At 43.9% G+C, this 14,432-nt stretch overlaps 1 protein-coding gene across 1 annotated transcript in view; it reads right to left on the bottom strand.

Moving 5' to 3' along the window:
- KLHL6 (kelch like family member 6) overlaps positions 1-11,742 on the bottom strand; it is a 54,883-nt gene extending 43,141 nt beyond the window's left edge. The window contains exon 1 of the mRNA XM_058556259.1: positions 11,414-11,742. Coding sequence (XP_058412242.1) covers positions 11,414-11,706 — 293 coding nt within the window. The 5' untranslated portion in view covers positions 11,707-11,742. The remainder of the gene's footprint in view (positions 1-11,413) is intronic.
- Positions 11,743-14,432: the final 2,690 nt, after the last annotated feature.

The raw sequence follows: 14,432 nt of genomic DNA, 5'->3' as shown, positions 1-14,432 counted from the left end.
GATTTTTGTATGTTGATTTTGTATCCTGCAACTTAACCTTATTCATTTATTATTTCTAAAATTTTTGGGTGGATTCTTTAGGATTTTCTATATGTAAAATCATGTCATCTGCAAATAGTGACAGTTTCACTTCTTCCTTTCCAATTTGGATCCCTTTTATTTCTTTTTCTTGCCTGATTGCTCTGGCTAGGACCAGAATCTGAGTTCCTTTGAAATTACTTGTTTTACTTCTGGGCTTTGCTCTAAAATGGGATTGCATTTATGGTGAAAGATTTATAAAGTTACACTACCTTCTCTTTCTCTTTCCAGTCTTGGAGCTCAGAGTGGCCCTTAGCAAAAGGGAGGAGTCCATGTAGTTTGTTCCAGTCCCCCAGCCTTGCTTTCTTCCTCCTTTTCTCACTGGAGACAACCCCTCCTTGGGGCTCTCTGCCCTCTGGCTGCCCTGAGAGGACTCAGAATTTCACTTGAGGCTGCCTCCCCATCCCAGCTGCCTCGGTCTTAATTCCAACCCTCATCTCCTTTCCCTGTCATTTCTGCAGCCCCTGAGGGTCCCCCTAGACCAATGGGGCCTCCACACCACAGCCCAAAGGGTTATTTTAACAGATCTCCAATCACTTTCCTGCTTAAAAACTTTTTTGTGGCTTCCCACCGCCTATAAGACACATTTCAAACTCTTCATCCTAACCCAACAACAGCTTTCATCCTCTGCCCCTGCCCATCTCTCAGCCTTATCAGCCCAGGCACATCCTTTACTCCAACCCTACTCTTCTACCTGTGGTTTCCACACCTACGCTGCATGAGACCTTCCTAGATGTGTTTCCTTTTGCCTGGAATGCTACCCCCCCTGCTCCTCCTCACTTGGTCACTTCTGGGCAATGCCTACTCACCCTTCAAAACTCTGCTCAGATATCACCTCTTCCAGGAAGCCTTCTCTGACTACGTTTTCTCCATTGTGATTTAATGCCCCTTCACTAAGCTCCCACAGCCTCCTGTGCAGAGCCCCATCATAGCACGTATCACTCTGTACTACAACATTGATTTACCTGTTTCTCTCCTCCAACCGATTGTGATTTCGAGGTCAAGTGGGAATTGTAACTCTTCATCTTTGTGTACCCAGTGCCTGACACAGAGTAGACATCTGATAAACTTGTGTCAATTGAAAGAATACGTGAATGGATAGATGGATAGAATTGCACTAAACCCACTCAACACTACGAAACTGAAAGCTTAATATTTTGCAAACCCCACTCCAGATATTTGCACCTTAAGAGAGATTATATGATCTAGTGTTCCTTAGTTAAAGGCCTGCAGATCACTGGTGGTACAATGAAGAAGGGTGGGGAGAGTGCAGGGTTTCACAGCAATTACTAAGAATTCTCTCCCCATCCATCTCCAGGTTCATCTGCAAATGAGACAAATGTCTCCTGCCAACCCAGCCTGCTATCCTGAGCTTTAAGGCTACTGCCAGTCACCTGAGAACTTTCCTAAGTTTCCTAATCTCCATTCTCTTTGTCCTGTTTTTTTGTGTGCTCTGTCCACTAACCCCACCTTCCAGGAATTATTCACTGGGCATCTGTCCCTCCCCTAGTTCCCCCAACACCAAAATGTCCTTGATATACAGCCCCCTACAAGCCTGAGCGTACTCTACATGACACATGATCTCTCGAATGCCAGTCAGCTCTTACTTGACCCTGGACCTGAATCATTATATGCAAACCTCTTGGTGGTTAATTTTTACAGATCCCTGAGCATCTCCTCATAAAAGGCTATGACACAACTTTGGGTTTGACTGTATTTTAAAGTCATGGCATAATCAGCACTCCTGTATTTATTGTGGCCTTAAAGCTTTCCACAAAAGTTAAATGTAACAAAAGAATGCCTTCCCTACAGCTCGCAGAGCGCACGTAGGTTGACTAAACAATATTCTTTCATGGCAAGGCAGACTTATCTTTATACAGAAATGGCCTCTCCAAAGGAATTTAAGATAGTTTATACTAAAGCAGCAGAGGTATTATAAAATACAAAACAGTAACCACAAAAAATGAGAAGATAAGAACTAAGTAATTAAAGTAGAAGGAGAATATATCACTAAATCCTAGGCTAAGGAAAGCTAAGGTGCTGAGCTTCCTGACGGCCAAAGCAAACACAGAAGCGCAATGAGTTGGCTAACAAGAGAAAGTAAACCAGAATTTGTTATCTCTCTTTAATGGACATTTATTTTTCCTTTTGTCCAGTGCCTCTCACTTCTGGAAAATGCTCTTCTCCCCGCCCAGGTCCCACTCAAATCACATGGTCCAAATGGAAGCTTTCACCTTTTTACCAGTCTCTCTCTTTCTCCCTCTCTCTCTTTCTTTTCCTTTCTCTCTCTGTCTCTCACACACACACACACTCGTCCCTTTGGCCAACAGTGGACTCCTAAGCTGAGCTGGGCTGGTCATTGTGCCCCACCTCCCTGACACAGTGATTGGTCTAGGATTGGGTAATTGAATGGAGCTGAGCCAATCAGAGTCTTTCCCAGGGGCTTTTCAGACTGAAGCTAGCCTCAGTTTCTCTCTGGAACCAAAGCTTGGAGAAGTGAGTCTCAGAGCTGCCAACAGGCAAACTCCCTACCACGAGGCAGAAGTGCATCCAAGAAATCCCCCCTGAGAGAGAAGCCGAGCAAGCTGGAGAGAAAGCACTCTGACTGCACTCAAGGCCCTGGTTCCTCTTCCTCCTGGACTCTGCTACATCCCAGCCCTTCCTATGATTTGGTTGTGTGGTCAAATATCTTCCTCTTTTGCCTAAGCTGAGTTGACTTGAGTTCCTATCCCTTGCAACCAAAAGAATGCTGACTAATATAGGAGCATTGAGCAATGTGATGGATGGTGAGCTCCAAGGCAAATTTACCAAAAACACAGATATTCTGCGTCTGGCCAACTCTTCTCATGGACTGTTTGGTGTTTAACGTATTAGAGTCTAGTTCTGAAAGGCATCTTCATGCAGGGACAATTACATATCTGTGTACTTGATGAGGGGATAAAGCTCAGAACTTGAGAGGTGGATAGTGAAAGTATTTCTCCATTGTGCTTTAGTTGAGAGCTGCCTGGAACGTTATTCAGACTGGAGAAAAATAATTTGTCTGTTCTTGACTGGAAGAAGACCTCCATGCCGTAGACACCAGGGATGGAGATGACAGAAACGACATTTTATTGAAAATTCAAAGGACTCAATTGCACTTCTGGCAGCAACCCCAGCCCAGCACCTTCCAATCCTGAAAACAGTCTGCAGGAGTCACTACATAGGCATAGCACATCTGTGTCCAGATGGTCACATGAGTGGCCTGTTGAATCCACAGCATTCGGAAGCATTTTGGATTTTTTAACTGCTCCTTCCAATTTTTCCTGTGGTGACCACACTTTATCATCCTTCCCTTTTCTAAAGTTGAGCAATAGCCTCCCAACTCTGTGAGGACTCCCTGCTCTGACCAGAATGCTACTTAATCAGTGATGGAAACTGCAGGAGGAATGTCAAGTTTTTATTCACATCAGACATTTACAGGGTGTCTGCTGCGTGCCAGCCATTGCAGTGGTGCCAAGGACCCTCTCGTAGCTCACACTTCCAGCCTGTTTCTAGTCCACACACGATGGGTGATGCCTTCATGCCACACACTTCTGCAGGGGTACCCAGGGCTACTCACAGTTTGGAGGGAGAAGAGGAGTAAAAGTGCAAATAATTCTCCTCTTGTCTGCTAGGATCTCAGGGTCCTTAGCTCTGATGCTTGTGTGACAAGAGTCATGGAATTCCCTAACACTTGTATAATTTTCATGATACCTTAACCCCTATTCTGCACCCAGTGCAGGCCTGGAACATAGTAGCTGCATATAATGGACCCTTGTCATTTTTTGGTTGCCCAGTATCTGAAACCCTCCCTAAGTGTGGCAAATTCTCCCTCTGAATGAGACGTAGTGGGCAACACAAGCCACTTCTCCACCCAGAAGCTTCAAAGGCGCAATGTTCACTTTCCCAGCTTCTGTCACAGCTAACGCACTAACATGTGTAACTCAGCCTTGACCAATCAGATAAACCAACCTCAAGCTCTGAACTGGGAGCTGGTGACGCAAAGAAGCAGGGACAGAGGAGAATCTGTTCTAGTAGAGGCAGCAGAAGCAGCAGCAGCCTCCAGTTTCCAGAGACAACAATGTCAGCAGTGCCGGTGGCCACTAGCTGTGCTAGCCTTGGCTCTGCAATCCTGCAGCAGCTGGGGAGTCCTCTCCACTTGGGTTCTGGGTGGCTTTGGGCTGTGGTCCTGGCTGCTGCCTGGCCTCCCTTGCTCCTGTCTGTTTTCTGAGTTTGGCACTCCAGCCTTCCGGGGGATTCTGTGAGTTACCTACATAAATCCTCTTCTTCTCAAAAAAGCCAGTTGATTTCTATTCCTTGAAACTAGGAAATCTGACTTATTACCGTGGATAAAATTTTTAGACAAATACATTCACAAGTGAATCCATTTTGTTATTTGTATTTTACAAAAATAGGCAGACACAAATCATTAGCCTCACTGTGTTGTAGATAATTGAGCCTCGGAGAGGCCGAGCAATTTCTCCAAGATTTACATAGCCAATAGCCAGGGTCTGGACTCAAATCCCAGTGCCAGGACTTCAAGATCAGCGTTCTTTCCACTATCCATTGGAAGTGCCACCGTGTACAGCAGAACAGAATCCTGCAGGGTCTCTTTTGCACTGACCAACACTGTATCAGACAATGCTCCACTGCTATTTATAGAGTTTTCTTGGCCAATTTTTTCAGAAGTGGGTGGCCAGTTCCTTCTTCCTAGTCTATCTTACTGTGGAAGCTCCACTGAGATCCGTTCCCCATAGGTGACCCTGCTGGTATGTGAAATACCAGTGGCATAGCTTTCTGCATCACAGCAACACACAGCTGCCACAGTGTGACAACCAACAGACGGGTGGTGTGGTTCCCTGACCAGGAAACGAACCCGGGCCACAGTGGAGACAGTGCCAAATCTTAACCACTAGACCACCAGGGCTGGCTTTTTTCCACCATACCAAGCAGTTATTGGTTCCAGCCGCAATGATATCCTATAAGTTCTTGAGGCTTCATACTTGCAGAGTATACTGTCTCCTCACCTCACACCAGGACCGACCTCCTTATTTCTTATTTAATCCTTTGACCCAGACTGGTGCCCTAAGGCATGCTGGGTCTTTTCTGCTATGGGGGTCTGTCAGATCAGCCCCCAGACAGACACAAATTGGATTGAATGTTCCCATGGCAACCTGCCTGTGTGTGTGTACATGCACACAGAGGCAATAATTTTCACTGATTCTCCTCATTTTCAGCTTGTGTAGCCCACACTAGTGCGTGATGGGGAAGAGGAGTTAATGGTCATGCACAGGATGTGTCCTAACAGCCACATTTCTGCCCAGTTGAGGGGTCTGTTTTCAGTTTGGGTCCCAATGGGGAAACCATTCTTCCAATCAAAGTGAGTTCTCTCAAGGGTGAAATGGAGACAATGCTCTCCTCTTGTTGTTATCTAATTGTTCATATTGTTGTGAGGATTAAATGAAATGAAAAAGAATCCAGCAAAGTTCCTGGCATGCTGTAAATACTCAAAAAATGTTGGCCTTTCCATATTCCAAACTGCAAAAAATACTTAATACAAAGATGTTTATTACCACATCATTTATAAAAACAAAATATTGGAAGCAACCTATATCCACAATGAGAGAATGATTTTCATATTCTCCATCTGTTTAAAATGGTAGCTAAACAAATAAATAGTAGTTATGAAAACTACAGAGCATAGTGGGGGAAAGATTATAATGAAAAAAGGGTGCAAAGCAAAATTGTATGTTTACAAGTATGTAAAAATATGCATATGAAAAAAGATAGAAGAATAACACCAAAATGAAAGCTAACTTTATCAGAAAGCCCGATAATCCCTTACCCAAAAATCTTGCAGCTAGATGTGCTTTGACATTCAGAATTGTTTGGATATTACCATATCTTGAATATTACACAGCACCTCCAGCACTCCTTAATCCAACGCGTTAGTACTTCAGCAGTGACTATACGAATAGTTGCCCTAAGTGGAATAAATAAAGAATCCAAGTAGCCTCCCCTCAGTTCAGGACAGATATCTCCACCACACAAGAGCAGTTCAAGTCGTAGATTTGTCCATCACATAAGTTATGAACAATTTTTCATTTATCAGCACTTTGGGGATTTTGGAATTGCAGATAAGGGATTATAGACCCATAGTACTTGAATATTAACCACCATATTGGTTCTGCCAAATGAACAATATTAAAAGTATAAAACACAGGACCTAATGCCAGAAGTACAATCATCAGTTCGCTTGAGTTCACCGGGGTACCCACCGTGGCAGCAGCAATTCTCAATGCTTTTGCCGTTAGCCAGATTTTTAATCCAGACTCACGTGGCCTTAATTCATTCTCATTTTCCTTTGCACTTTTTCTTTTTTTCTTTTTTTTGTGAGGAAGATCAGCCTTGAGCTAACACCTATGCCAATCCCCCTCTTTTTGCTGAGGAAGACTGGCCCTGGGCTAACATCTGTGCCTATCTTCCTCCACTTTATACGGGACGCCGCCACAGCATGGCCTGACAAGCTGTGCATCGGTGCGCGCCAGGGATCCGAACCCGGGCCGCCAGCAGTGGAACGCGCGCACTTAACCGCTACGCCACGGGGCCGGCCCCTCCTTTGCATTTTTCCTATCACCTGCACTTGCTGGCTCCTTTCTAGACACCTTACACCATTATGGAGAAAAAGCAAAGGATTACAACATCTAAACATGGCTTAAGAGCAGCCTTTCACTCCACTTTCTGCCACCCAGTAATTGATTAATATATAGTAATGATGAATAGATTGTGCCCACAATACCATTCCCATTCCTGGCCTGTGCTTGAGTTTTGTAGCTAGTGGTCAAAGTCCCCTCATCATAGCCTCAGGGAACAGACCCAGAGACTAAGACACTAAGGTTCAAGGCAGGCACTAAGGTTCAGGCAAGGTTGGGCATAAGCAGCAACAAAGAAGCTTGCTGTTGACTCAGCCTCAGCCTGGAAGCTTTTACATTTATGTAGGAAGGCCAGTCAGCAGGTAGGACTGCGAGAAGCCTGATGACCCCTCCCTACATTGCCACTGCTCCCCTCCCTCTGCCAACCCTGGGAATCGCAACATGGTTGCCGTCACGAGTCAACGTCAGTTATGGAGTGGGCCACATTCTCCAGTGTTGCCCCCTCCCCCCCAAATGGTGAGAACCACTGGTTTAGATGGAGATCCTTCAGGAGGTGGGGCTCAGTATGGAGGATACACCATCCCCTCCAATGACTGATTTGGGGACCTGTTGAAAGGCATAACACAAATGGCAGCTTTACTAGTAATCTTATAAAATTTTTAAAAACATTACTATGAATGTTCAATTTACGCTTCCCTTGATTTTTCTGTCTTGAGAATATTTGGACACCTTGACCTTTGGCTGTTTGACATTTAATGCATGTTATGAGCTACTTTTTAAGCTTTATTCTCCCTTGTCCTTTTCTCTGTCTCAACTGTACGTATTTTCCCAACTTCCTCATTCCACTTAAGACTTTTAAATAGGCCCCCAAAGGGAACTACATTGTCTGAGTTACTAATATAGTCCCTGTTTACAGCCACCATGGTTACATATGCAGCTGACAATAGCTGGGCAGCAGGTCAGAGAACATGTACAGGATGATGGAAGGGAGGAAAGGTCTGGGGGAAAATGAAAGTGGTAGATTCTCTGATGCACTGGACCACATGAAAAATCATCGTGAGAGGCTACGAGCAAAAGATACTCCAAAAACAAAGCGGATGGAAAAAGTGAATTATTAACCTCAGGAAAGACAAAAAGGTTTATAAGAAAGGAAATGTAATCATATCACACCATTTGGCTCAACGGGAAACAATGTTTTCGTGGACACAATGTAAACTCTTAACACAAATCCATAAAACAAATGTGGTAATATTATATTGAGAGATTATAAGGAGGGAAGTGTACGATAAGGGAGTTAAGTGTAAGTACTAAATCCTTATCAGACATACTAGGAAATCAATAAATGATATCTAACATTGAGAAAGCAAGAAAGAGCAATTTAAGCATATTTTGTAGAAATATAATATGATACCAGAAGAAACAGCTAATAGTCAAAAATGGCAACCCCTGGTGAGCAAGAATGAAGGCTGGAGGAGGTGAAGAGGAATTTTTGTTTTTCATTACAAGCCTTTAAATACTATTTGACTCTGTTAACTATTTGCATATATTACTCTAATAAAAATAAATTTTAATTTTAAAAAATATACATGAAAATTTGAAAGGCTATGAAGAGGTAGTTCGCAGAAAAAGAACTGCAGACAACCCTTAAATACATGAAAAGATGTTTGACCTTATTAAAAATAAGAGAAATGCTAGGCTGGCCTGGTAGCATAGTGGTTAAGTTCATGTGCTCTGCTTCAGTGGCCCAGAGTTTGCAGGTTTGGATCCCGGGCACGGACCTACCCACTGCTTGTCAAGCCATGCTGTGGCAGCGTCCCATATAAAGTAGAGGAAGATGGGCACAGATGTTAGCCCAGGGCCAGTCTTCCTCAGCAAAAAGAGGAAGATTGGCAAGAGATGTCAGCTCAGGGCTAATCTTCCTCACACGCGCACAAAAAAGAAAGAGAAATGCAAATTAAAACTAAATTGAGATATTGTTTCTCATCTATCAGATCGGGAAAAATCCCAGAGTTTGATAACATCTCTTTTGGCAAGGCTGTGGGGAATGCAAAATGATTGAACCCCTTTCAAGAAGAATATGGCAATATCCAGTAAAACCACAGATGCATTTCTCTTTGACTCAGCAAACTCTCTTCTAGAAATGCACCCCCAGACACTCTTGCATGCATGTGAAATGATATATGTGTAAGGTTATTCATTACAACATTGTTTGTAATGGTAAAAGATTAGAAACAATCCAAACATCTGTCAATAGGGGACTTGTTAAATAAACTATGGTTCAATCACTTAGTGGAAAATATTTATGTTCTCAATGAATAAAGAAAAAAACCTGCATAATTTTACAACCAGCTTCCAGGCCCTCCAAGGTGCAGATGGCTGTGTCGGAAGCTTCTCAGACAGCAGACTCTTTGCCTTCTAAATTCTGAACATAAGGGGAACTTGTCTCCCAGCCCCTTTCAAAATCTTAGAAACAAAGCAAGACAGGCAGTGAGGCAATGTGAGACTTCATGTCGGTCCTAGGTCCAAATCCCCCTTGGTCACTTTATTAACTGAGACACTCCGGGCTTTGGTTCCTCATCTGTAAATGGGGATAAAATTCCCTACCTCGGAGGGTTGCTGTGGGATAATGTATGTGACCCAGGTGGCACAGGGCCTGGCCCACTATAATAAGTGCTCAACCACAGAAGTTATTATTAATAGCAGTACCGGAAAAAAGAATCCTGTCTCCAGGACTGTGTTCATTATAGGAGGAAAGTCATCTTGGAAATACCAAGATAAGAATCAGAAGTCACTGCTCTGAAGAAAAGAATAGAAGGAATTTCCCTTCATGACCAGGCAGTTTTGGAAGAGACTTCGGCCGCTGGCAGACACATGCACCGCATGGGTGCCTCCAGCATCTCATGGCCGCCGCCTTCTCTGAGGACTGGCAGACGCCTTCCCTAAGTATCCTACATCAGCAGGGTCAGAAGGACCTAAGCCCACACACCTTCTGTTTAGGGCGAGAAACCCGAGGACGAGAGAAACCAGTGATGTACTCGAGAGCACACTGCCAGCAATCCTGTTCCGTAGCCGGGCCGAGCCACCAACAAAATTGCTTATCAGGTAAAGATTTTACGATAGCAGTTTTCCAGTGATTCAAAACAGAAAGAATAAACCTAAAAGTGAGCACTCAGGACATTGAGCTAAGTTGACTTTCATTCATTTCTGAAAGGGGCTGTGATCAATGTGCAAGTGTATGATCAATATTAGTGGAGTAAGTGATATCTTTATCTGTGTCAACCCGTCTTTATGGCTGTGCCTACACTTTGCCTTTTATACACTTCCTGTAGAATGAAGCCCCAAGTTTAATGGCAGTTTGTATTGCAGTAAAAACAAGGATTTCTAGAATGTGGCCAATCCCTGCTCCAGCATGACCAGATATGTAATGTTGAGTTTCTACTTCCTCATCTGTAATAGGGGACATCAGCCACCTTCATCGTGCTGCTGCAAAAATAAAATCAGATAACTATGTCTGTCTGGCACGTAGCAGGCACTACTTCTCAGAAACCCAGATATCTCTCACCTTGTCTACAAATGGGATCTAATCATTCCCAGATCAACCTACTGACCCTGCTCTTTGAATTCCAAAGAAAGACTCCTCCCTAGCATCTCAAAAAAATGAAAAAAATAAAATACCATCCATTTACATGGGTAAGTAGTTTTTAATTTTCTCAGCCAGAACCAAGAGTTAAGAAGAATCCAGTTAAGAAGAATTATAAGGGTATTTCTTTTTCAAGTTCCCCAAATACCTTCTTCATCCACGTTTCCTTGAGGACTGGTTCCCACCATGTCTATGCCAATCTGGAGAATTCTGGATCCAGCCATGTTCACCGGGTTCCTGATTCTCTCACCTACTCCATGCATTTATTTGCTCATGGTAAACACTCAATAAATGGTTCTTAGCCGAATGCGGTGAAGATTTCAACAAAGAAATAGTGAGCGTCTACTGTATGCTAGGCACTATATGAGACCCTTTTCCCTCTTATATTTAATTATTACAACAATCCTGAGAGGTGATCATCATTGTCCCCACATTACAGAGGACAAAACAGAAACTCAGAATTAAGTGACTTGCCTAACGTCCCGTGATCAGGAAGGGGCAGAGTGGAGTGGAACCCAGGTCTCCAAGTTTGTTGTAACTTTGAGCAGCTTCCTTCTAAAGCATTTTCTAACTGCTTTCCCTTCCCATCCACCCCCTGCCACACACAGAAGCCCCTAATTTTCAGCAAGTCATTTGGTAACTCCAAAAAAGGGGCCACATCCTTTTCTCTGTCTCCATTGATGAACAAGGACAACATCATGTTTCCAACTAGTCAGACAGAGGGGGAAAAATCTCCATGACTTCAGTAATTTTCCGTCCTCTGGAACAAGCACATTCACATAGAATATTTAACCAATATATAAACATTGCTTCTAAATGGTGCCAATCTCTCTTTTAATATGACTTAAATCCTAAAATCTAACGTTTAATAGTTTCCTTTCTTGTATCTTGAATAGACACACAAACCTAAATAGATATACAAACCGTAAATGCAACAGCTAACTAGTTAGATTGGGCTCTCACATCAATACAGATTTTCCTTACAACTTGCACCCAGTTTGACTCTGGAGCTACGCATGCTGACCTGAAATAGTTGCTGGCTGCGGCAAGCACCACGCGGTGGCAGGAGAATTCCTGAATGTCCACACACAAGACGACATCTGTCAGAGCATTTTCCACTCGGAGGGTCTCCAGGCCATTCTGCAGAATTAAGGAGAGTCCCGTGTCGTCAAATTTTACCTTATCCCCATTTAAGATTTCTACCATGTCTCCCCTTTTCTGGGAGGGCTCATCTGTAGAAGGTGCCAGGGGCCCTTCCAAACTCTTCTCTACCACATCGCCCATGGTCCAGGTGCCCCTTTGTCCTGCCATCAACATCCAGACTGAAGGAGCGCCCAAGTTTCAGGCAGGTCACATTGCAGAAGCTGAGCGGATTTCCTGTGCAGGGCGCTCCACTTATCACCAGCTGTCACACACACATAACAGGAAGTCTTGCACTTTCTCATCCTGTTACTACAAACGCCAGTAACTTCTATTCTTCTTCTTTCTGTGAATCAACACAAGGTTAGAAGTTACTTAGAAGGGGTGTGTAGGAAGGGGCTCTGGGAGAGAAGGGGTGGCTTCTTAGAGTCTGCTGTTAGTGCTATGTGGTTATTTTGGTCCATCTCCCCCCTCATATCCGTGAGCAGGAAGCCTCTGGTTCTGGTTATTACATTTGTTCTCCTGGTGCTTCTATAACCCAAGTTGTTGGTGATGAAATGGACAGGGGCATTCTATGATCCTCCCCCTCCTTCCTCCCAAGAGTCTGAGACCCCATGATGAGCCCCCACCCAGTTCCATGGGAACCTTGGAAAACCTGTTCATCTCTGGCATTCTCATTTCTATCAGCACTGCACATCTTCTGTCTTTATCTTCCTCCCTGCTCAAGGGAAAACAATGTCATGGCAAATATTAATGTTGCCCACCCTCCCCAAAAAAATGTCTGTTGTTTCAGATATGACTCTGGGGGCAGAGAAGAAATGGTCTCCAGAACTCCATCCCCAGAGTCTTCTCCCTTAGAAACCCAGTCAAGATAGGTCAACACCGGATTGCCCTAGCAAGTCTCAAATTGGTCTGGTCTCACCCAGCATCTATTGGTCAAGCACCTAGTGGTGGATCGTGAAGTATTTTCATTACCTCGACAGGTCTCCGTTAAATAGTCATAACTCTTTTATTATTAAACTCTCACTATATCCTAGGGAATTTACAGGAGTTAATGTATTTTAATCCTTATAACGACCCAGTGGGATACTTTCCTCATTTTACGGCTAAGGAAACTGAAGCTCTGCTCAAGTGAGTGACAGGGCCCAGTTCTGTGTGGCTCCAAAGCTCCTGTTTCCTCCAGCACCATCAGGCTATCAGAGCTGTAATATCATGTTGGCCCTAACTCCTGAGTCTCCCATGGAGAGAACTCAGGGCTTGCCTATCATGGCTGCACCAGTCCCAGTGCCTCACCAAAGTGGCCTCTGCTGTCTCACTCCTGCTCTCATTCACCTTCTAGCAGTGGGGAGCACTACCAGTCCTCCTGATCAACAGAAGTCCTGATCCTTTCTCTGTCCTCGTCAGTGGTGAGTGAGTCCTCTCCAGGAGTCCCAGTTTGGCCTCAGCTCTTCTTCTCTTCCATGGATACCTACTCTTAAAATCAGAGTCTTTGAAATTCCCCCCAAACTTGTTCTTTATCTAGAGCTCTGTCAAACAAGATGGTTTGGGCTTGAATAACAGATTATCCCATCAAAAGTTTTTTAAACAATAGAAGTCTCACATTATAGGAAGCCAGAGGTGTGGAGTCCCAAATTGATCCAGAAGCTCAGTGATATCAAGAACCCAAGCTTTTCGGGGCCGGCCCGGTGGCGCAAGCAGTTAAGTGTGCACACCCGGGGTTTGCCGGATCGGATCCCAGGCGCGACCGAAGCACTGCTTGGCAATCCATGCTGTGGCAGCGTCCCATATAAAGTGGAGGAAGATGGGCACAGATGTTAGCCCAGGGCCAGTCTTCTCCAGCAAAAAGAGAGGAGGATTGGCAGATGTTAGCACAGGGCTGATCTCCTCACAAAAAAAAAAAAAAAAAAGAACCCAAGATTTTTCCATCTTTCCATTCTGTTATCCTCAGTGTGATGGAGATGTCCCCTCATGGTCACATACTAGCTGCCACAGTACAAGACACCATGTCTTCACACAACCCCAGTCCAATATCAGGAAGAAAAAGAGCGGGCCTCTTTTCCATCACTCTTTTTACCAGAGAGAAAATATTTCCTAAAATCCTCATCAGACTTCTAGGCCACCTCATACCAAACACGAGGAAGTATAAATGCAGTACCGTGATTGGCTTGAACCAAACTTGATTTATCCACTGAGACTAGTCCACCCAAGATCAAGGAATAGCCATGTGATAGCTGAAAAAAATCAGAGCCTGTTAGCATAGAAGAGGGGGAAAGGCTGGTATACAGTTAATCTAACTCTTTCTGCAGGCCTTGGCTGGGAGGAGCTCAGAACTTCAACCTCCCTGACTCTAACCATCACCTCTAGTGGAGCTGAGGACAACACATGACCCAATCCCTCTCATGGCATTTTGTCCTCCAAAATCTCTCCAATTATAAACAACATCGGCCATATTCAACTCCAACACAACCACCCCAAACACAACAAAATTAAAAATAAAACTCAATTTTTAATTCATGATGGATCCTATTTACCAAGTTCCCTTATTATTTTTTGTATAGCTCCCAAACCCACCCACCTCATCCCCTGACTTAAGCAGTTAACTGTTAGCTTCCCCCCAACCCTCCTTTTTTCTAATAGGCCAGCACAAGCAGAGTTGTACCATAAGTGTAATAATATCTATGACTAGATTTTAGTGCAAAGGTGAAAAGCATAACCAGTTTTGCATCTGTCTTAACCTGAATATACCCTGAGATTCAGCGTGAACTGGTAAATATTCTTTATTGCTACAGGCAAAATGATTCTGTTCTGTGGAAGTTTTAGTTTTGCTTACCAGGCAACAAAATGTTGCCATTGGAAAACTTTATTACTGAGAAAAAAATCTTATTATATCTTACTAAGCTATT

This window comes from Diceros bicornis, chromosome 15, assembly GCF_020826845.1.
Source record: "Diceros bicornis minor isolate mBicDic1 chromosome 15, mDicBic1.mat.cur, whole genome shotgun sequence".
NCBI lineage: Eukaryota > Metazoa > Chordata > Mammalia > Perissodactyla > Rhinocerotidae > Diceros > Diceros bicornis.
The sequence above is the reverse complement of the archived record's forward strand: the minus strand, read 5'-3'. Positions and strand labels throughout refer to the sequence as shown.